At 37.9% G+C, this 25,444-nt stretch overlaps 1 protein-coding gene across 4 annotated transcripts in view; it reads left to right on the forward strand.

The window, feature by feature from the left end:
• The window catches only part of NTNG1 (netrin G1), a 234,523-nt gene that overhangs the window by 148,369 nt on the left and 60,710 nt on the right, over positions 1-25,444 (forward strand). For 3 of the 4 annotated variants that reach the window (XM_063298351.1, XM_063298354.1, XM_063298355.1), the window contains exons 3-4: positions 4,786-4,958; positions 9,801-9,827. In XM_063298351.1, coding sequence (XP_063154421.1) covers positions 4,786-4,958; positions 9,801-9,827 — 200 coding nt within the window. Of the gene's footprint in view, positions 1-4,785; positions 4,969-9,800; positions 9,828-25,444 lie in introns of all 4 variants that reach the window. The other variant, XM_063298352.1, reaches the window with a different exon arrangement.

A 25,444-nucleotide genomic window follows, 5' to 3' on the forward strand; every position in this document is an offset into this window, starting at 1 on the left:
TAAAAAGGAATTGCAATGATCAAGTGGGTTTTTCATGCTGAAAGAATCTTTATTATTGGATTTTTTAATTTTCTTTTTTGTTGAGGGGACTTTTTAGCCATTTTAAGGTATTTGAGACATTTTCTGGTTTAATCCACATATGTGCAATACTTAGAATTGTAAGAGATGCCCTAGGGGTCTCCAAAAATGGCTAGTAATTTAGATTGGCAAGATTTTGTCTACACTTTATATTGTCATAGTTTTTTGAAACTCTTTTTGAAATTGTCAGAATTACCCAAGGTGAGTTCCCATCCCAATTATTCACATTACACTGATTGGTTGGGGGGGGGGGTGCCTTCAGGTCAGTGTTGACTCCTAGTGACTGCTTGGACCAGCCCCTGCAGTTTTCTTGGCAAGATTTCAAAAGTGGTTTGCCATTGCCTGCTTCCTAGGGCTGAGAGACAGTGACTGGCCCAAGGTCACCCAGCTGGCTCTTGCCTAAGGGAAGACTAGAACTCATCATCTCCCAGTTTCAAGCCTGATGCCTTTTCCACTATACCACATTGGCTCCTATAACACAGATACAAATCTCATTTTATTATAAGAATATTGAAAGAAGATAAGAAAAATGGACTGACTTTACAGCTCCTCATATCTAACATATAAGAGTGTGTAGGGTTAATAAGGAAACAGATTAAGTCAAAAACAGTTTTGTTGGAATGTGTATTTTTCAGATTCTGTTAATCCTACCATATATAAATAAATATAAATATATATATGATATGATATGCTTTTTCAGAGTCATCATATGATGGAATTCCATACTGTTAAAGACGAGTTCTTATGCAATATACTTGTAGTGATGCTTTGCATTTTATTGGAACATTACCCTGGAATCTGGGTTAGAATCCATTTTTATTTAGGGAAGGGATAATTAAAAATTAAGGTTAGGAATAAAAATAATGCCTTTGGGAATTACTATTCTTATTAGAATTTTACAATACATTAAAAGTATAAAAATGAAAAGAAATATATGAATTAAGAAAATTGGGTATTACAAGGGGTGTCAGAGCTGCACTAAGTAGATCTCCATTAAATAATTAAAAGAGAGTTGCCCCCAGAGAGGTGCTGATATGTGCAAATGTTTATCTGATTGCCAAGTCAGATCACAGGTAGTTGAACTTTGAGGATACCAGTAAACACAGCTCAAATATTCTCACCTCAACCCAGACTAATTGATTAGAGTACAACAATGCCTCTTTGTCCCTTGTAGCATGATGGATTTTTGCCCATCAGATCTAAACCAGTCAATTAGCTAAGAAGCTCCATGAATTTTCATTTCTAGATTCACAAGAAAACTAGGGATATTGTTTGGCCAGTCAAGCTTATAACAGTTCTTGAGTCCAGATACTACTTGTCTTTCTTGCATCCTTGTCTTTGAGTTTGACCTCCAGCTTGAGCTAGATTCTGTATGTACTCCAAAATCTTGATCCTTTCTTAGCCTTTTTTTTTCTCTATTGTGATTTCTAACCTTCATTTTGAGATCAAAATCCTGCTTAAACCATTTTGATATATCATTGCCTAGAGTGCTCTATATAGCTTTGTATACTCAGAGATAAATCTTTACTTACTGGTAGAGTATGTGTTTATCCCCAAGTCTCTTCCATGTAACATAGCTTCTACATATCCCCAAGCCATTGTTGGTGCTAGTTTTGAGGCCAATAGTTGTGGAATTCCAGGATGCTGATATCAGATTGTCTCAAGATGAGTACAATACTTTAATCGTCTTGTAAATCTACCTCTGTACCAAATTGTGAAAAACGGCTAAGCTTCTGTTTAATCTATTTCCTAATAGTTTACCTTAAGATATTCAAATATCATTTAGATATAAGGAAGTTTTATAAAGAAACTTTTTTCCACCTGGGGAAGCAGGATTTTATAAACTTTTATGTACTTATTTACAAGTCTACTTTACATACATTCAGATAGATCCAAATTATTTATGCTTCATTGATATATTAAAACTTAAATATCTAATGACAATAATAAATCAGAAGATGTAAGTAACAAGAAGAATCACATTATTAGATCTTAAGTCAAGTGTAGGTGGGTAAAATAAAATTACTTTGCATGTTTTTGTGGGAATTAAGAGTTTCGGTGATGACAGCATGGCATTTGGGATTTGTGCAAGTGTCAGTAGCTGGTAAGTTTTGACATAACCATTTTGCCCCTTATTTCCCCCCACCCATGGAAAATTTCACGTGTTCTGTGATCTGAATATTTTGGGGGGCATAAATGTGATCCATCTGTCACAGGTTGCTGCCATACATTAAAAAAAATCTGGACTGGTATAATTCCTTCACCTACTGCACATGGCGTTGATTTTTTCTTTAATAGCCTGACCTGCAGTAAAGTAAAGGTAAAGGTTTCCCTTGACATTAAGTCCAGTCGTATCCGACTCTAGGGGGCGGAGCTCATCTCCATTTCAAAGCCGAAGAGCCGGCGTTTGTCCGTAGACACTTCCATGGTCATGTGGCCGGCATGACTAAACAGAACGCCGTTACCTGCCCGCTGAAGCGGTACCTATTGATCTACTCACATTTGCATGTTTTCGAACTGCTAGGTTGGCAGGAGCTGGGACTAGCAACGGGAGCTCACCCCGTCACGCGGATTCGAACCGCCGACCTTCCGATCGGCAAGCTCGGCAGCTCAGCAGTTTAACCCGCAGCGCCACCGCGTCCCAACCTGCAGTAGGGGGGAAAAAAAGAATTAGTGCACAGACTCTAACACTCCTGTGTTAAAAGACTATTTAATCTCATAATGAATATGGTCATATTTAGTACAGAATATCTGTTATGTTTAGTATCTGAGAGCAGATCTGCACTCTCTGCTTGGCACATCATTAGAGGACGACTCACCACTCCCTGAGTATAAAACTGGTGGTATCGTCTTCCTCCCACTCCCAACTCAGTGCAAATGCAACTATATCTGTGTTTTCCCACTTCAGTTCAAAACTGCTGTTTTCCAACCTGTGCCTTCTTAAGCCCTCCAGAGTTGATAGTGCTTTCTTCCATTCTAGTAGAAGCTCCATTTCCAGTTGGCTGCAGTGTCTACCACACCCCATCCTCTCCAGAACTAGTTGCTGTTCTGTACAGCTGTTTTTGCTGGAGTGCTATATTCTCCATTAATTGTCAGTTTCCATTTTTTAAAATAACCTTCAGTTGATCCAAAGATGGCCCATTAAATCAATGAACTCTCTCCCCTAGAAACTCATGCTCCATTCAACCCTTACATCTTCCAGTCGACTCCCTTTCTGTCCAGGCTGGGTAAAGCATACTCTACTTGTTTTCCTGCTCACAGCTTTGCAAAGCTTCCCTTCCCCTCCTTTTTAATCCTAAAATTATAGTAGGGACACTGCCATTTTGTTTCTATGATGCTGAACTAGCAGAACTTACTTACTACAAAAATTTGGTGGAGCTACACAGAAATGTAGGAACGATAGAACATGTCCTTTGTTAGTTTTATTCTTAGAGCATCAGGGCAACAGTGGAACTGTAAGGGAAAAAAAGAAAAAAGTTAGTGTTGTTGTCAGTGTCAAGGGTGATAATGTGCAAAGGGAGTATGAAGGCATCTGTGTGTACAAACATCTGGAAAGCAAAGGAAAAGCACAGGGATTAGTGAGAAAGAAAAGGGCAGGGATTGGTAGATTGGTCCACACAGGAGCCAACCAGTGAGCCTTGACTTCCCTACATGTATGAGAAGGGCAAGAAGCAGGGAAAATCCAGGCAGTCCCTGCAGTGCTATAGTCTGGATCGAGCACCTGCCCAGCCCTGTGGCCAATCCACTGTAAGCTAGACTGGAATTTCTGATGAAATTTCTTAAGATGTGGCTGGAGACAACATGGGAGGCAATCGGCTTAGGCTAGTATGTATGCATATGTAAATGTATTATCAGGTGGCATTTAAACTCATGTCTATTTTATGACAGTGAGGGTGGAATTGCTGTATTCATCTGAATGTGGTCTGATTTCTTAATTTAAAAAAGGTCCTATTTCAAGAGCTCTCAAGAAGCTCTTTGTTTCAAGGATTCTTCTCTAAAGGGCTGTAAGATAGTCTTGTATCTGATGGCATCTTCTTTTTCAAGAGCTATCTAGTTATGATCCAGTTTAAAGGCAAAGTAAAATATGAAGAGACAGTAAGCACCTTGAACTTCCCACAGCAGGTAGTATATGGACCTCCCCCCCCCCCCTCTTGGCTGATATGTAAGTACACACCCTAATTTTATACTACTTAACCTGTCACAGGTTATTCTGAAGAATCCTAGAAAATATAGTTTGGGAACATGTGTTATCAGTATCTATACCTGCAGGCACATGCGCACACAGATACACAACATGCACAAAAATAAAACTTCCAATTGTAGGTTTATAACAAGAGTGGAATTAGTATTAAGTCACTCTGTAGTTCTTAGAGTGAGATATAATACTGCTGGGTTAATTATATGTATTTCGTTTGATCTGAGCACAGGACTTGGAGAATAAGCTCCTACCAGTTTTTCTGAAGTTATTTCAGTACACACAGTATAGGTGTATCTTTCCCTGCATTTATGCAGGAAAGTTCTTTGAAATAATTCTAGGTTGTTTATTCTAACCAAAATTAAATTTCAGCAAGAAGAACTTGTTTTTTTATTTAGTAGTTTTTACTTATTTGTTTGTTTACTGCCACTGAATCACTGAATTTTGGATAAAGCAACACAGACTGAAATGAAATTGAAAGTGTGATAATGCCTTGGTTTTTCTTTTATTAGGTGCAAGTGTAATCTTCATGCCACTGGCTGCAGAGTTGAAAACAAAAAATTATTATGTGAGTGTGAGCACAATACAACAGGCCCAGATTGTGGGAAATGTAAGAAGAATTATCAGGGACGACCTTGGAGTCCAGGCTCCTATCTCCCCATTCCTAAGGGCACCGCAAATATCTGTGAGTACCTGTGCATAACGTTACAGCTGTAAAACTGATACTTTTGGTCCATATTGATTAAAAAATATATATCCTAACAAAATTCTGACCCAGATTTAAAGCATATCTGAGATGATATAGCTTAATGGGAAATTAAAATTAAAATCTTTATGGTTTGCCCAATATTATGCATCTTCACTTATTTGGAATAAATGCTGTGTGCTATGCTCCTGGATAATGATGCAAAAGAATTGCAGTCTTCAATGATTCAGTTCAAGAATATGTTCAAAGAAATCGACAAGGAAATTGTTGACATCACTCTTTCATATATTTTATAAAGTTTGCAATGTATACACACACATACATACGCACACATATAAACACACACACATACATACTTACTTGGAAGGTATAGATCTGATACATAGTTTATAAGCACAGAAGTCCAAATTAGGATAGCTGAGATAATATTACATGTCCAAAATCTAATGAACTGAATTTGAAGCTAAATTTCTTCAGCCCTTATCTAACTACTACTCAACATTGGCTCATATGTGGTTGTCAAATTCTAATCTTCAAATAAAAGTGCAAAAATGCTACAGTTTGATACTTAATACTTTGTTATGATATCAATGATCCAACCAATCTCTGATTTTGAAAGTGTGTGAGCCATTATGCAAATGTTATGGCAATTTCCCAACCTGGCTAACAACTGTATTGCAAATGTCTAGTCAAGTGAACTGTGCTGTTCTTCACCCAAGAATGTGCCAATGATTTCACATGAATTTTATTTGTAATGCGGTATTAAATTGCTTGTGTAAGGAGAACACTTCCTTTTTAGGAGGTTAGATGGCCTGAGCAGATTACAATGTGTTTATTTTTTAAGAACATTTTTACATTAACCATTATAATTCACCGCTAATTAAAGTATGCATAAGCCCAGTATTTTTATTAGGCTTAAGGCTTTTTGTTGAATTGTGGACACTTTTAGGTGATGTGTAAACTTCAGACAAAGTTGTTTGTCACAGAAATGTGTTTTATCTTCAACTGTGGGTCACTTGGCTCTTAAAATCATGGTGTAACATTACTTAGAATGGTTACACCATGATTATGTTTTCAGCTACATTCTACCACTGAGTCTCTATGACATCATCTTCCAAATATCCTTATGTTCACATAAATACTATTCAAGAGATAGTGTGTTCCTCTTGCTTTCATATATCAATAATTCTTGCATGATTATTCAGTTATTAAGAGCTTGTGGGTACATTCAAAATTAAGTACTCAGGTCCTAATAATTTTGATGAGAGGGATGAAAGCTAGTGTCCAATTCTCTAAATCAGTGGGGCTTAGTATGCTTTTTAACTCTATTACTTCCTATACATTTCTCGGTCTGTTTAATAACAGTATTGAGAGTAGCACAGTATAGATTGCAGACAAGAAACAAAGTAACGTAAAGAGGGGGAAAGGCATTAAAGTAAGATATCTGTTGATGTCTTTGAATCCCTGGTAATCAGATTTGCATACCTGAACTCTTGAATTGGGGGAAAAACTAGCAAAGAATAAGCCATCAAACCTTTTGGAATTAAAATGTGTAATTAATTAATTTATTTATTTATTCATTTATTCATTCATTCATTCATTTGATTTATACAGCTGCCAATCTCACATGTATGACTCTAAGTGGCTTACCAAGAAATAAATAATATACATAAAATACAAAGTATAAAAAAATAAAAATAAAACACATAGCAGCCGGGCATCATCCAACCAATTATCCACACAGCCAGGAGATGGGCTCTATAACACACCCAGAGCCCCAGGCTCAGGCACAAAACCAAGTTCTCAAAGCCTTATGGAAGGCCAGCAGGGACGGGGCCAATCTAATCTCATGGGGGATGATCTTCCAAAGGGTGGAAAAGGCTCTCCTTCTGGGCCCCGCCAGCCAGCATTCCTTCACCAACAGTACCCAGAACATGACCCTCCTGCTGGATCAGGTAGGATGGATAGAGACAAACTGCATTTTAAAAAGTGCTAATAGCTCTGGCTTGTATAAAATTAAAACACAGAGTTTGGAAATAATTATTCAGTGAAGAATTACTTTGAAGAAACGGGTGGTTCTGTGATTTACATACAGCTGAGGGTGGCACTCCTGTTAAATAATTCTGTAAACTCTAAAAGTTTGCCAATGGGCTCTGTGTGGTCTCATAACCCATATATATGAACTCACAGATGACCACTCAGCTGCATTGACAGGTAAGTACTAATTCTTAATCTGCTTCAGCTAAATGAAGTTTATGGAAAAAACAGCAGTATGTCATATTCTGAATGTTATCTCACACTTGAAAGCAACAGCTGTGAGGAATCAAGCCTCACAAATGAGTATTTCAGGAAACAGAACCTTATCTAGCTTAATGTAAAAGTCATAGTCTAAGTAACAAACCATGATGAGAGCCTGAAATTATTACAAAATTCCTACCAAGCAAGATGAGAAAAAAAATGAACCTTCAAAAAGAATGAGAAAACATTTTATAAGAACATTAACTTTTAGGGGAAAAGGATATTTTGGACCACTGAATTAATACCGAGAAGCTGTGTTCAAGCTATTGTGTTGAACATTTTGAAAAATCGTGGAATTTTTTTTTCTCTCATAGAATTCACATTTTCTAAAAGGCTTGTGAACTCGCTCAGTTTGAGTGATGCTCCATAGAAAACTCAATTTATCTCCACTAATTTCTATGGTACCTCTCAATTATTCATTCTAGTGAGGAGAATGTCTCATTTGTTTTTCTTTGAAGCTGTCCAGGTTCCCCCTACTTCTCCCCTGTAGAGAATTCACAACACTACCACCCACCCACCCATCCATCCACCACCAAAAGCAGATACCTGGCTGGATTTTTCCTAAAGCAGACAGCAGGATTTCTCAGGGTAGGAAGTTTGTATATACTATTCTAGCCCTGCCTTAGACATGAAAGCCAGCTGGATGACCTTGGGCCAGTCACTCTCTCTCAGCCCAACTCACCTCACAGGGTTGTTGTTGTGGGGAAAATAGGAGGAGGAGGGAGTATTAGGCATGTTCACTGCCTTGAGTTATTTATAAAAATAATAAGGGTGGCATAGAAATAGATAGATAGATAGATAGATAGATAGATAGATAGATAGATAGATAGATAGATAGATATCAAACTTTGATTGGAGTAACATTCAAAATGAAATTTGAATAGAATTTCAGAACAGATGCTTTATCTATATAGACAAGTGTCCTTAGGTGTTAAGGTGGAGAAAGAGAGATCCCATTTGTTTTCTCTATCTTCCTCTTTGCTTTGGCTGGAGTTAACTTACAGTAGATGGGTTAATTGGTCAAGCCTTGCTTGCAGCTGAGCTCCCTAGACATATCTAGTTTTGGTAATATTCTTGCTCATATATTAATGTTGAGGGAAATGGCAGAATTTGTAGTTTATAGTAATGTGTACGTCCTGGAAAAAAATTAACAAAATTTGATTAATTTATTTGATTGTAATGTGTTCTGTTCTACAAATGCATCCAGCATACTACATGGACAGTGCTTTATCAGTATATAATAACTGATAAATCGCTCCTGGACTTCCATAAAAAACTAAAAACCTGGTTTTGGCAGCAGGCCTGGAACAAGAAGGGGAATAGACACTCCTGGGGATGGCTAGCACCCTAGAATGATCTGAGAAGGGCCCGTTATACTCATGGACTGATAGAGAACTCTCAGCCATCTAGATTCTATCACATTTTAATTTTTTTATTGTGTTTATTATATTTATAATTGTTTGAATTTTAACTCTGTTTTTATTGTAAACCACCCAGAGTCCCTCCTTTGAGGGGGAGATGGGCAGTGATAAAATTTGATAGATAGATAGATAGATAGATAGATAGATAGATAGATAGATAGATAGATAGATAGATCGATCTTGTGGCCTTTGAGCAACATCCTACTGTATCCCTGTATCCTCAAATCTGCTCTAGAGAGTTACGGGACTGCAAGAAAAAATTGGAATGGGATGCAGTTAGGTTATAGAGTATGGAGGGCCGTGAAAAGTCCACAGTGAAGAAAATCTGCTCATGAAGCACACTGGACATAATACCCGGACTGGAACCTAAGATTAACTGTTCTTTACTTTTATTGTTCTGTCTGTTCTGGCATTTAACTACATACTTTTGCTTTTGCAGATAGAACGATGAACCAGTTGATCTTACATATGCAGTCTGTCTTTCATAAATGCCATTCTGTGTGGCCTTGAAGGCTTTAATTTGTACAATGGTTCCTTTGTGGTCAAGCAACTACTCTAGTCCCATTCCAGTGAGAAAATGCCACCTTACGCTAAGTGTGTATTGAATGTACCATGCATAATTCACTTTTGAACTATTTAGCTACTTCATAAAATTACTGTTAACTGTGTTAGTCTTGCACTCTTTTGTAATCTGTTACAAAGATCTTTAAAGCCTCATTTGAGCATTAGTATTCACTGGATGAGCAGTGAGAGTGAGTGGTCCCTCCCCCTTCAGTCATGCTGGTGATATCTAACAAGGCAAAATATCTGTGCACACATGTGAATGTTTGTAGGAGGAGAGCCTTTATGTGTACAAGTGTACTATAGATCTGTATATAGTACTATATATCTGTGTATACAGTTGTGTAAAGTACAGGTATACAGGTTTCACACAAACCAGGGATTATTTAAAATGGCTGACTTTGGCTAATTCTGTCATTTGATTCTTAATGCTTATTCTTCATCATGATACCAGTGCAGCCATATAAAAGCTCTACTGGATTAGTGTCAACAATGCATATGCATTCCTAACCAATATTCCCTTTTTTCTTCTTTTTTCCAGGTATGCCCAGTATTTCCAGCATTGGTAGTAAGTAATAAAGAGCAGACTTAGGCCAGCTTGGCTTGTTGTTCAGACTCTGAAAATCTATTTTTCCAACATCTATTTCTGTTTTCTTTGACACCTGCTTGTGATAACTGGAAAAATAGTATTATCTCCTTTCTTCAACATCTGCACATCATAGATATTTATGTTGAGAGGGACAGAAGCTTTATATATCTCATAGCACTGCATCCTGCAGCAAATGGATATTCCATGATCACCAAACAAAAGTAATGGGAAGCTAAGAGAATCCAATCAAACTCAGCTAATATTTTTCAGAACAGGGTCTGTATTGCAGGAATACAGAGGACCCTCTAAGCTTTTTTTTTTAATATATTCCAACAACTACAGAAAATAAGCTACGCTTAAGATAGCTAAAACAGAATGGAAAGTTATATTTAAATGATTTCTGTTTTATAGTGTTTTTAATTATCTTGCTTCAGTGCTATAAACCACCTGGTAATCTTATAAGGAAAGTTGATATAAATGTAACCAGGTAATATATAAATACAACGTAATAATGCTCAGATGCAAAATACTACATTTCCCCCACCCCCAAGTTTTAACTGTTTAAATAAAGAAAAGATCACTTTCAATAAAGCATATTTTCCTTTAATGACACAGATTGTAGTTCTAACAGTATTTAAGCCATTTCAGTTTTTGTTCAAATATTTTTTTGTCATTTCTCTATTGATTTTCCACAAATAAACCCAGTTACATAAATTATTTAAATAATTTTTTCAGCCATGGATTTCTACCAAAAATTTCCAACCTGTGGCCCATGAAGTAGTCCCTTGTGTCACTATGAATTGAGATTTTGTCACTTTTGTTGTAAAATTCTTATTAAGATTCTTATTTTTAAATGTATTTTTAAATATAAAAATTAATATTTAAATTGAAAATTTATTATTGCCATTTTAGTACAAAAATAAATTAAATTGTATTTAGTGTTGGGATCCTATGGATGCCATCTAAAAATGGTCACATTGACATGGTGCCCCCTGAAGCTGTGTTGCCAATTGCTGGCTTATCTTGGGGTCCTCAGAGGTTTTTGATGACAATGTTTTAATCCTCATAAAGAAAAAAAATGGAAACCTAATTTAAGTTAAGGTCATTTCAGTTAATGTTTAACAATATCCTTGGTTTTTTATATAAAATATTTAAATATAGTCTGTATTGGTAATATTTTTAATATTGTATTTGATTAAGTCAAAAGTTACTTTTCCCTAAATAACGTATTCAGTAATAAATAAAATGACCTTACAATACTCCTAAGGTGCTTAAAGGAACAGGTGTCCATGGCAAAATGTTTTTGTCATGTGCTTTGTGACATCACAATTCAGTGTCCACCCCTTAGGTACTTATGTGTGATTTTCTAACACAAGTACAAAAGGGATGGAGTTTGTGTTGTGATGTACTTTTCATCCCTTGCTCCCCTTGGACAACCGTACTTAAAGGTGATTGTGAAGAATTAACATATAAAACTAATAGTGAAGTCAAGCATTGCCATGTTCTGATAATATTGGCATGTTCTGTCAGATTTCCCATGCATAAAACAATGTTTTATGTATTCCTACCTGTTATCTTATAAGGCACTTTAGATTTTTTTTCCCAAATGTATTTAGTTACTATTTATTGCCAATGTTCTACTTTACTGATATCATTAATATAATCTATAAATAATAAAACATCCCCTCTAATCAATAAAAATATAAAGAAAACTGTATCAATTCAGGTTTAATTTGTTGTAAGGTCATTATTTTCTGTAAGTTAATTGCCCAAATAGCAGATTTGTAGATTTTTAATTCGGAATATTGTATGTTCAGTAATTTGTTTAATGGACAAGAAAATCCTACAACATTACTATATCCCCTGGTTATTCAAGTTAAGATCACTTGGAAAATTACTTTAATATCTATTGATGTATCATCTTCATATATACAGAATCTAAATAACCACCCAAATTTAGATAGGAATCGGCAGGGATTGAATATGAAGCACTATTTGTATGGGAGAAAATGCATTAAAACTTATTCTTGCTAAATAAGATGTATGGACTGTACTTATCCATCCAATAAATATAGTTCTGAATTTTAAAGTATCTGAACTATCCTATTCAGCATAGCTGAAAGTTGCCCTGAATGCTACCTTGAATGCATTCTGTGCAAAAAGGGTGAATAAATAAATAAATATTCTACATACATAACATGTATTAGTTTTCATCCCTCTGCCTCACATGGCCTTTTATGTTAATTACATTGATATTGTTTAAGAAATAAATACTGCCTCACTTTAAAAGAATTTGAAATGTTTATCCTAAAAAAAACCATAAGAAACAAACAAAAAACCTTTAAATCATACATGGATAACCTTTTGGAGACTAGAAGCTGCATCTTTGTTTCATTTTAGGAAGGTGGAGATAGGGATAGGGCTGCGATTTTCAAGGGAACTGAGTTTGGAGAGGGTTTTTCTTATTCTGATAGCTTATACGCTTCTTGTTTTTGTTTTTTTTCCCCACCCCAAATCATCAGGACATTGTGTCTCTGTTGTTCAGCAGTATGTTGCTGTATTTCTTTGGTGCAATTTCTAGGGCTCCTAAGGAAATAAAGAGTTCTCTGTTCTAGCTGCCGATATTAAATGCAACAAGACATAATGCTGGCAGTCATCTTTTTAGTAGAAGAACAATGCCTTTGAACCCACAATTCTAGCCTACAGCTTTATGTACATGGCAGTGCATCAGAGCACTGGGAGGCCTGGCATGGTACTCTGTGTCATGCAAGCTAACAGAGCCACTGAAACTTGCACAGAATAAAGAAGCAAGTTTGATGGGAATAAACACCTTATTCTTCATAATAATCTGATTGACTTCCTTATACTTAAGGTTGAGAACAGAGGATAAAAATAGGGCTTTAGTAAAGTATATGAGGATGCTTGCACCCACAATAGGAAGAACCATTATTTTTTGTTGTTGGACACCTGCATTTACAATCTGTCCTTTAGCAAATGCTTGAACTCAATGGGACTTAAACTGACTGGATTATACCCAGACTTTGTGTGGTGCAGGGATATCTTAAAAACCAACAAAATATTTGTGACAACTGATCAAATCCAGCTGAAAACCGGTACACCATATCCTAATAATTTAACAATTGCATTGCTTCGTATAAATCCCCAGTCTGGGTTGGGTTTCCCCCCCCCCCATTTTTTACTCATTTAACTGCTTCCACTGCCATTTTTGCAGGCTACAGAAGTATCACTGACAATGTGCAGGGAGGACTTTCAGTTTTAACAATATTAAGATTTTCTAAGATTGTTTTCCTCAGCATTTGGTTTATGAACTCCTGAGGATGAATTAGCCATGTTGTTTGATTTGATAAAGTGAGGGTGATGGAAGAGAACTAAAGAAAGTCAGGAGGAAAATACTATTGTTCCTATAGAGAGAGGCAAGTGAATTGTCATAAGTAACAGAAATGGATATATGGTAAAATAGTTCTTGTGCTACTGACTGTTGGTACTGTCTTGCATGTATTTATGTGGTTGTAATGTCACCTTACACTCTCATGGAGCTTTTTTCACTGCATTTGCCATCTCTGAGCATCAGCAGACTATGCCTTCAGTCTCTTAATAGGGAAACTCAAACAGCCTTGGATTAATCAGAGATGACCTGGAAGGATGTCCTGTTGACTTCTTTGCATTTTGGATGCTTTATGCAGAAGAATGAAAAGTATCATTTGCTTTTGCTTAAAGGGATTTTAAAAGGATTTTGAAGAGTGTCTTCAAAAATCATCTTTTATGCATAAACCGGTAACTCTAGTTCATTTTTTAGAGTTACTGAAATATTGTTCATTGATACAATAATCTCACAATGTATTCCATAGAAGAAAACAAAATCCCTTGTCACACTCTGATCCACTGTAATTCACAGTAGTGAATACAGCGCTCTCTCTCACTCGTTAGTTTAGTTAGTTTAACAACCTCAGGTGATTTAAATGAATTCCAAGAAGCTTTTTCTTACCTGTGCATATACAGTATTTGTGTTTATGTTATACAGATTTTCTATCATATTGTAGAGCAAAATTTTCTCAACATTGCCTCTTCAAGGTACAGATCTAGGTAATTTGGCTTTACTCAGTTCAGTAGAGAAAGGAGAAAAAATGAACAGAAAACATTAAGAAAGAAACTTATTCAAGGAGATGCTTGTGTAACATCACTAAGATTCCAGTGATCAGAAGCAGGCTGAAGGATGACTAATACACACACATGCACACATGCACGTATTTATGTGTATATGCATGTGTGTGAAATTGTAGAAAATGCAGAACTGTATGGATGCATATGTATCTGTATTTTCTCTGATCTCAGTGAATCTTGCAATTACATAGTGTGTGTATGTGTTTATGTAGTAAAAAAATTAAAGCAGTACATCATTCATGTTTAAGCACAGTGCAAAGAATGGTCATTTTAAAAACACATCCTTTCTGATCATCTCCAGGATAATTACAAAAGAGCTTTCCCCATTAAGGTCATTTGTACCTTCAGTTGTCTCTCAGTTGAGTAATATGTTCTTTGATAATTTCCTACATACTTGATTCCAATGCTGACCTTTTCAACATTTTGCAGCTCAGGCTGGGGAAAAACAAAAACTAAACAAAATTGGTGAGATGGTTAGCAATTAATGAGTCCCAAAACCAATTTTAGAACACTATAAACCATTTTTATCAGTTATTTCAACATAACACTCAATATAACCATTTTTAAATTATCATAGTATAGGCAAATGTGTCAAAAATATTTTTGAGGTTGAATATTAGAGAATAAAATGTATTCTTTTGTGCCTTCCTTACACAAGTAGTATGTAATTAACCATTTCAGAAGTTCAGGCTCTTCCTGTTACAAGAGACATAATACAATTGTTCATCGGACTAGTACAAATTGTCAAATCGATTGTCATATTTTCTCTTCACATAAGAATTCTTTATATATAGAAATACCAGGAAAAGGGCTACTTTAAGACTGTCTTTTCATATGCTGCATAGAATATATGAGTTTATTAATGGTAGAGAGTATTCAGATATATGACCCTCCCTATATCAAATAGCGAAAGTGCTAAATTGCAAGTTCTACTTCCATCATGTACCAACCCATTACCACTTTCTCTGCAATAGTCTTATTAGTGTTTAACTGGTGTATATATAGATCTTTTTTATAAAATATGACAAACAAAATCTACCCTTGCAGCTTGCAATGCACTCTGCCTTTCTCTCTGGTCCTCTGCCTTCCATCTCTATGTTGTCACTGCCTGTCACATCTGCATAGCTAAACTTGTTATGTACCAGGTAGGTATGTTGTCACTCAACCTGTCTGGTTTCTATTCCCAGTTTCTCCTTCTCTAGCCCAGAAGAACATAACCTAGTTTGGAAACCCTGCTCTAAGTGAGCTGATTCTTAAATAAGTACTGCATCTAATCTCGCACAGAGTGCACCATAATGTCACTAATTATGCTAAACAGCTAGTTAGAAAGAGCACAGTTAGACAGAACGTAAGATTGATATGACGCACAAATAGTTTCATTGGGATGATTACCACTTCTGAACCCTATTAGCAATGAGAGCGTTGTAGTATAGAAACAAATGAGACATTAAACTACAAAACAAAATCAAAGTCTGAAGCCATTACATTGTGTTTTTGTAGCTCTTTTGCTTTTAATTATCCATTTCAGGTTCTAATTTGTGCCTGATGCTTTCCCCCAATAGTAGGGTGCACCTGAACTCTTCTTTAAGGAGTGTAGGATATGGGAGACTTTGTTTATATAAGCAAGGTTAGCAGATAAAAAACACCAGTAAGGCGAAAACTCTTTAACAAAATTTGCCAGCTCTGGTCCACAATTTAAAAGCCACATGTGGCAAGGGAAAGATAAATAAAAACTTACCTGTTTGTCATCCTAACTAAGCAAGCCAGCAGAAGATGCAGAGTGGTTAAGAGCAGAGAAAGGATGGCATGGCAAGTAAAAGACACATGCCATTGATAATAGATAGTCAGTAATTTACTTTTAATATAACTGAATGGCCAAATTCAGTGTAACAAATTTTAAAGAAAAGACTGAAAGAGAATAGAGGTTCAAGATCGATTAGGGTCATCTTGCTAAACTATTGCCCCTATCTGCTTACAAACATAGTAAACCTTATTTATAGATCTTTCATGCCATATTTAATTTAGCCCTTTTATGCAATATCTTCTCCAAAACTAGGCTGTTGCTTTACCTATAAGAGTGAGTTATTCATTTTAAAGAAAACATTTTTATGACACTAGTTTCAGTATGACTTGAAGATTTGACATTTTTGTTTAATTAAATATATCCTTATGATCATGCAAACTGAATATAAACTGAGAGTGTTTCCATGGCCAGTTCTCCCAGTTTATGATACCATTTCCTGATTTTCTGAGTAACAAACAACAAATTTCATTTTGCTGCATGACTGATTAGCAATACCAGTCAAAGCAAAACAGTAGCCAATTGTTATATCTCTTAGTTAAGGTTGCCATATCTGGGCTGCAAAACTCTGTATGGCCACTAGATAGCAGAAAAGACATACGAAAAAGTCTTCGTTGCCATCTCGTGGTTGCCTGGATTTATGCAGCTCAGCTATGACAACCCTATTCACAGTGAATCCCTACTATCTAAATGAGATGGTGCAGGGAACACGAAAGCAGACAATTCCATAAAGCAATACATATAGGGCAGAACAGGGGTTCACAGGAAAATGTTTATCCTTACTAAGAAATTGTTCATTATGGAAATTTTGACTGTTATCCATGAACATTTGGCAATATTATAAATTAAAAAATAAATGAAGGAATGTGATGAGCAACAGTTATTGCAAGGAACTTTGGGTAGCAGAGAGTGGAGGCTGGTATTTGGAAGTATTTGGAGAACTTAAGAAAACACACATTCCACAGAAAAATGCAACTTGGGTCACCTAAGATAACTATTTTTTTCTGTTTAAATCCAAAGAGAGATAATTAATTATGGTGGATGTATAATTATAATGTATAATTATAATTAGAGCCTCATGTGGCGCAGAGTGGTAGGCAGCAGTATTGCAGCCAAAAACTCTCCCTACGACCCGAGTTTGATCCCAGCGGAAGTTGGATTCTCGGGTAGCCAGCTCAGGTCGACTCAGCCTTCCATCCTTCTGAGGTCAGTAAAATGAGGACCCAGCTTGCTGGGGAAGGTGACGGCTGGGGAAGGCAATGGCAAACCACCCCAATATAGTCTGCCAAGAAAACATCACAAAAGCGGTGTCCCCCCAAAGGGTCAGACATGACTTGGTGCTTGCACAGGGGACCTTTCACCTTTCATAATTAGAAGCCATATTTATCCTATTTAGGCCATATTTACAGATACTGTACTAGCATGTAATATATTCTGGGCCAGCCACAAGTCTGATAAGGCCACAGCAAAAGAGCCTCTTCTACATCCCATCTAACAACAGTGGTCTTCCCATTGATCAAAATTTGCAAACAAAGCTGTCCACCCTTTCTGACATTGTCTTGGATTAGCATTGCTCCAGAGCAACACATGAAAAATACAAAAAAATCAGCTGTTCACTTATTACCTTACAAGAGGAAACACATCACCAAAAAGAGGGAGGGAGGGACAAAAATCCTATTTCAAATGACTTACATATTGGGGTACTGCTGTTTCCTTATTTTCCCAAGTGTTAAGTACTGATGGGTAGACCTCATTTTTTTAATAGTTCCTGATTTTTTACCTAGACCTGGGCTAGGCAGCCCTTCAGACAGAGAGTGCTTTCTAATGGGACTGTGCAACATAAAGGGTCAGTTATGATCCGGAAAGGGCAATCAGCAAAGAGGTCACAGCAGTTCCTGAAGAAAGCTAGATGTTACAAACAGTGCTAATTAGATTTGATTTTACAAATCAAATTACATTTATGTAATTTTATTTTAAAATTGGACAACTGTGAAATAAGCTTTAGGGTCTTATAGAAAAACAGTAAAAAAGACTATTCTTTTTGTTACATTCTGAAGATATCTCAGCAATTTAAATAATATTCAAATGATTCACTTGGGTGGTGTTCCCTCTGAAATTAGGTTTGACATAAGTTGTTGTTATGCTTTCAGAAATAGATTTGTTAGAAATCAGCAGCTGAGTGTTTGCACAACCTGGACATACACATTAACTTTTCCTAATGTCTGGAAATCATGGTGTGTTAAGTAGAAGAATTACTGCAGGTGCTGAATGATCCTAACTTATAATTCAGACCTGTTTGAAAAGTACTAAGACTTTTCTCAGGATGTTTTTCCTTCTTGCAAATTGTTCTTCTGCATATGCTATAGACCCAAAGTTTTCTTGGACTGTGTCATTTCAAATTACATGTAGGACAATCAGATTTGAATGCCATTGCCAACGCTACATAAATAGCACATCAGGGAAAATACTTGAAGAAACTGAACACAAATAACTGTGAGTCTTACAGCCAACTGTGCTCCTCTTACGGCACTACTCTGCTGTCACCGAGTAATAGAAGATGGCTGCTTTACTGCCAATGTTGAAATAAGGACCAAAATGCAAGTTTTTGATAAATAAAATGTGGCTATAAATCACAGTATTTATTACATAATTACAGGGGCATCATTTGTCCTGCAGTTCAGGTAGTTCTTTAAGATGCTTCAGATATTGGAGATTTTGAAAACAACAACGTAATCTTCACAATAGTGGGTTGTAGGTTCAGGGATGGTGGCACACCCAGGCAGAACACACAGACATGCCAGTTCCCTTTGGAAAGATGTTTTTATTACTAAAGCCAGTTTGTTTGTTTGTTTGTTTATTATTTAAATTTAGGTCACTGCCCATCTCCCCCAACAGGGGACTCTGGGTGGTTTACAATTAAAATTGTTGCTTTCCTTACCAAAAAAAACATACATAGCACTTTTCTTTTATTTACAATAAGCTTCTTTATCCCATGTCTGTCATTTCTATAAGCTGTCTTAATCTTCTGAACACTGTTCAATTTCCCTTATTTATGTTCATTTTTTGTTGTTTATTCATTCAGTCGCTTCCGACTCTTCATGACTTCATGGACCAGCCCATGCCAGAGCTTCCTGTCGGTCATCAGCACCCCCAGTTCCCCCAGGGACGAGTCCATCACCTCTAGAATATCATCCATCCATCTTGCCCCTGGTCAGCCCCTCTTCCTTTTGCCTTCCACTTTCCCCAGCTTCAGCATCTTCTCCAGGGTGTCCTGTCTTCTCATTATGTGGCCAAAGTATTTCAGTTTTGCCTTTAATATCATTCCCTCAAGTGAGCAGTCTGGCTTTATTTCCTGGAGGATGGACTGGTTTGATCTTCGTGCAGTCCAAGGCACTCTCAGAATTTTCCTCCCACACCACAGTTCAAAAGCATCGATCTTCCTTCTCTCAGCCTTCCTTATGGTCCAGCTCTCGCAGCCATATGTTACTACGGGGAACACCATTGCTTTAACTATGCGGGCCTTTGTTGTCAGTGTGATGTCTCTGCTCTTAACTATTTTATTGAGATTTGTCATTGCTCTTCTCCCAAGGATTAAACGTCTTCTGATTTCCTGACTGCAGTCAGCATCTGCAGTAATCTTTGCACCTAGAAATACAAAGTCTTTCACTGCCTCTACGTTTTCTCCCTCTATTTGTCAGTTATCAATCAAGCTGGTTGCCATAATCTTGGTTTTTTTGAGGTTTAGCTGCAAGCCAGCTTTTGCACTTCCTTCTTTCACCTTCATCATAAGGCTCCTCAGTTCCTCTTCGCTTTCAGCCATCAAAGTGGTATCATCTGCATATCTGAGATTGTTAATGTTTCTTCCAGCAATTTTAACTCCAGCCTTGGATTCCTCAAGCCCAGCATGTCGCATGATGTGTTCTGCGTACAAGTTGAATAGGTAGGGTGAGGGTATGCAGCCCTACCGTACTCCTTTCCCAATCTTAAACCAGTCCATTGTTCCGTGATCTGTTCTTACTGTTGCTACTTGGTCATTATACAGATTCTTCAGGAGGCAGACGAGTTGGTATCCCCATACCACTAAGAACTTGCCACAATTTGTTATGGTCCACACAGTCAAAGGCTTTAGAATAGCCAATAAAACAGAAATAGATGTTTTTCTGAAACTCCCTGGCTTTTTCCATTATCCAGCGGATACTGGCAATTTGGTCCCTAGTTCCTCTGCCTTTTCTAAACCCAGCTTGTACATCTGGCAATTCTTGCTCCATGAATTGCTGAAATCTACCTTGCAGGATCTTGAGCATTACCTTACTGGTTTATTTTCTTTCATTACTCTAACATTTATTTCTATGCTGTTTTACTATTTTACTTTAAGTCTGCTTTTCTTATCTTACATCTCTATCTAAGTTCAAGTTCCTATATCTATCTATAGGAGTTCCTATCCTATCGAAGTTCAAGTTCTTTTCCACCTCTTTTCTAACTATAGCTCTTTTAATATTTTTTCTTAGACTTTATTGCCTTAAAATCTACAGTCCCAGTACAACACCCTCTTTTCATTTTTCAGCTCAATCTTTGCTCTGTCAATCCTGGCCCCAGACCCAGGTAGTACTAACTCCCTTTCCCCTGGCTGTTTTGTGGCTGGGCATGGTCTCTGCTGCCAGCTGGCCTTGACCATTGTGGTGTTGGGACTGCTGCTGGTGTTGCTTGATGTCACCACCTGGCAATATCATCTTGGCCCTGTGAGACTTGTTCTGTTTCAGCCTAGTTAGGCCATTTGGCTATGCTATCGGGATTCAGGTGGCTCACTGCCCAGGCCTCCACTTCCAGCCGTCTACTTGGCCTCTGTACCTCCCACTTAAGTTCTTCTGTGTCTGGAACCCTTCCCTGCTGCTTTGCCCTTCACTGGCTTTTGCCCCCCTGGATTCTGGTTCTCCCACCACTTTGATCCTCTGTTGTGTGCTACCAGCCACTGCTGCTCCCAACTTCATGCTGGGGGCTGCTCTGCTTGGCTTGTTGCCAGCCTTGAGTTGCTCTGCTTCTTCCTGCTTGCATATGCCTGGGCTGTAGCTACAGTCATATGAAAAAGTAAGTACACCTCATGGACATTTTTGACTTTTTCAACATATTTTTCAATATTTTTCAACTTTTTCAACAAATTTCAATATACAGATATTTGATCTTCCTTTCAACAATATTGAAAAAGGGGACATAATATATAACAAATATATTCACCATTTATATATTGTAGTCCATTGAGTAATTTAAATAATTATTGCATATTTTGTATGTGGTACAAGCCCTACATTTATCACTACCCCAAATACTTAAAATACTTAAAATTAGAATCAGATGCACTACATCAGGTGCAAATGATGGGAACTTCATTAGAGATGATCTGGGAGGAGAACCTCAGACATTTAGTTTGATTTGTTCCTTGTTGTTGAAGTGTGCAGTATCCCCATGCCTAGATTGAAAGAGCTCCCTGAGGCCTTTCGAAAGAAGGTTGTAAATGCCTATAAGTCTGGGAAGGGATTTAAAAAGATCGCCAAACAATTAGACATCAATTTTTTCGCTGTCCAGAAAATAATCTTCAAGTGAAGATTTCAAACAACTGCCAACTTGCCCAGGGCAGGCTGTCCGAGCAAGTTCAGCCCAAGGGCAGAACAAAAGATGCTGAAAGAAGTCTCGAAGAACCTTTGAATTTCATTCCGTGACTTATAGGTAGCTCTCGCCACAATTGATGTCAAAGTGCATGAGTCTACCATTAGAAAGAAGTTGCACAAATTAGATCTACATCGGAGGCATGTTAGGGGGAAACCTTTGCTGTCTAGAAAGAACATCAGGGCAAAGCTAAAGTTCGCTCATGTATGCCTAGGCAAAGACCAGGACTTCTGGAACAATGTGCTCTGGAGAGAAGAAACAAAGATACAGTTACAGTATTTGGCCACAGTACCAGAAGACATGTTTGGCAAAACCAAAACCAGCATTTCACCAAAAGAACCTGATACCAACTGTAAAGCATAGCAGTGGAAATACGATGGCTTGGGCCTACTGTGCTGCATCAGGGCCTGGGCAGCTCACCAACACAGAATCCACTATGAATTCTTCATTGTACCAGAGGGTGATTGAGGATAATGGAAGACCACCTGTCAGAAGATTGCTGGCAACATGACAATGACCCTAAACATTCCAGTAAATCCATCATGGAATGGCTAGAAAAAAAGAAAAGAAAGAAATGGCAAAGTCAAAGCCCAGATATAAATCCCTTTGAAATGCTATAGGGTGATTTGAAATGGGCTGTACATGCAAGAAACCCTTCAAACATTGCACAGCCGAAAAAATTCTGCAGAGAGCAGTGGGAAACAATTCCTTCCAGTTGATGTCAGTTCTAAGAAATGCTTACTTGAGGTTATTTCTGCCAAAGGGGGCAATACTAGGTATTAGAGCCAAGGGTGTACTTATTTTTTCCACAGAAGAAAATGGCCTATTTGTTCAATTTTTTGTTGAATAAATGATTGCAAAGTCAATTTTTCATAGGTTTTTTTTGTTCAGTTACATCACCTTTATATCCTGTTTGAATGATTAACTACAGGTAATCCTCATTTAACAACTGCCCTGCTTAGCAACCATATGAAGTTATGATGGCGCTGAAAAAGTAACTTTACAAGCAGTCCTCACACTTACAACTGTCATGATGTCCCCATGGTCACGTGATCTAGATTCAGGCATGTTGCAACCAGTGGGCATTTACAAGTGTTGCAGAGTCCCAGTCATGTGATCACCATTTGCACACTTCACAGCTGGCTTCTGACAAGCAGAGTCAATGGAGAAGTTGGCAGTAAAATCAAAAGTCACAGTCATGTGATGTCTCACTTGACAACTGCAGTGGAAGTAAGGTTGGAAGTCTGTCATGGTCATGTGATGTCTCACTTAATGACTGTGTCACTTAGTGACAGACTTGCCAGTTCCAATTGTGATCATTAAGCAAGGATTACCACATATTTAAAAAAGGGGGGGAAAACTTTACATGGGGTGTACTTACTTTTTCACACGACTGTATATCTGCACCTAGGTTGCTTGGGAAGGCACTCCCGCTGTTGAGTGCCAGCACCTGGGGGGCTTAACACTTAACAGCCTGCTCACTCTTCCCCTTTCCCTAGGCTGCTTATGAGAACTGTTCCACCATTCTCCCTGCCTCATTTACCTCTTCTCCTGCCTCCTTTTTCTCCTTTCTTGCTCCAGGCGAAAGGTCAGCATCTGTTAGGGCCACTGCTGCTGCCCATCTTCCTCCTCCTCCTGTTCTATTCTACCTGCTCTCTCGTTCTCTTTTCTTCTTTCTGATACTATGCTAAGATGCCAGGCCTCCACTGACATGTTCTTCCTTCCAGTGTCAATGAACGATCCCTTTCTGAGGCAGCTGAACCCCTTTTAAAAGTCCAGCTCCTTGTTTCCTATAGGGCAAGGGCTTAACAGAGTCCAGGTGAAGGAAGCGGGTGGGACCTTTGGTTGCAATTTGTCTAGCTTCTCACATAGTGAAGAGGTAGGAGGGAAGAAGAAACTCAAATGAAAAATCTTTCCATTTCTGGGATGCTATTTCCTCTAGCATTTCATAACTGAAAATTGGAATATTCCTATCCTCACACATAGAAAACACACAAGTTCTGAATAAATTGCTGAACGGTTTACCTGCTGTATGCTTTACTTTTACAGCTTCCCCAGGGCCTGTTTCAATAGCTGGTGTATCAGCAAGCTCATCATAACAGCTTCCTTTTAAGAAAAGAAATGAACATAAGGTTATTCAATGCAATATTTATTCTTGTAGCTGATCTGATTATATTCATTATAGAGGAACTGCAACTCAGAACACACATCCACCAACTTTTACTATACTGAATTGGTAGTTCTGGGGAGAATAGCTTTAGACATTTAGCTGCCCAATCCTAGATATATTTACTGATAGGCAGTCCTTTGGATCATACTAACAGACACAAATTTACAACTAATGGCACAGTTTTTAAAAAGAGCTTGAATCTGGTTGTATGTTATAATAAGAAAATGGTGGAGCTTTTGATAATACTTTGCACCATTTTTCCATTTTTGGAACTCAGGCTACTTTCCAAACCCCTGATTTCAACATGTTCATCATCCCTGCCTGGTACCCTTCCTGCTGTGTATATCTGTGGATATGGAAGTTAATCCAGCAGCAGCCTGAGCTATTTTCTTATTTTCAACATGAACAATTCAGTTAAAAATCATGAAGCTCTGTTTTAAAGTTACATATGCAAACAGAGTTGGAACCTTCACCTATATTCAAATGGAAGTATCCACGTGACCAGTATCTAGCAGGATCTTTCTATGCTCAGAGCTCTCTTCTTGGCAGAAGTAGACTTAGCCTTTCCTGCACTGTCCAGTTGTACTATAAAGGTGTTATGTCTCCACTGGAGGACATATCCTTAGTTGAGGAGGATGGAGTTAGAGAGAGTGCAGTCAGAGGCATCCAATAGCAGCAAACCTGTTGCTGGAGATCCCACAGTACTGAAGCCAGTGACTCCACTCTGGCTTTTACAGGACAGAAACCCGTCTCTCACACCCCTGATGGTCTCTGCAACTCAGAAGTTCAGTCCCTCAGTCCTAGACAGAGGGGCATAACAAAGATTCAGGAGCAGAAAGCTGAACTTCATAGTTATGAGAGGCTAGTTAAAAGGCACAGGAGTGCTAACGGAAGGTCAGGACTCTGGAGCTCCTGGGTGATGCGCTTCAGCCGTGCACTGGATGGAGACTCAGCATGGCTTATCTATGGCATTCCCTTCCTGGGAAGAACGCTGGGAACTACTTTTCGAAACTCAGCTTCCTCCCTCATGTAGGTTGCTTTGCCATGCCTTGGATCCTGGATTTTGCCTCACCTTGTCTCTTACCTCTGCTCTGGATTGTCTACTGGTTCAATCTGTGCCTGACCTTTTGGACCATGAGCTCAGTCTATCCTCAAACTACTATGAAATGACCTTTCCAAGGTTGCTTATTCTTTATTAACTAGGAAACAGCTTAAGCTCAGTTATCTCTGGCTGCAGCAGATTTAAAGCTGGCTAATTCCCATTCTAACAGCCGGCCAAGCCAACACAGAAAAGATGTCTTAAGGTTTTCTGTGTCTCTTGGCTGCCATCTAATGATGGTGTAGTCAGTACACCTTGATCACCTGCACTTGCCATCAGCCAATTTCTACCAACCACTCTGTCCCCAGCCATTGTGCCACCAGAGGGAGATTGCACGAGATTCCTCTGTGAGCATCCACCAGCTCTGCAATAGACAAGAATCAGGTTTGTTTGTTTAAAGATTGAAGGCCTGGCCCGGGGGCAGCCACTATCCTTATCTTGACCGTATTGATGCCACTGGTCCTGAACACATATTAACAACTACTTCTGCAGGGGTTCTTATCCTTTTTGCGCCATGGATCCCTTTGAGGGTCAGGAGAAACCTACATACCCTTTCTCAGAGAAATATATTTAAATGCATAAAATAAAATACATAGATGTAGATTGTACTGCAAAAGAAAGCAATTATACTTAAATACCAGGTATCAAAATATCAAAAGATAACTAATATGTTATGTTGTACA

Source organism: Candoia aspera, chromosome 3, assembly GCF_035149785.1.
Source record: "Candoia aspera isolate rCanAsp1 chromosome 3, rCanAsp1.hap2, whole genome shotgun sequence".
Lineage (NCBI taxonomy): Eukaryota > Metazoa > Chordata > Lepidosauria > Squamata > Boidae > Candoia > Candoia aspera.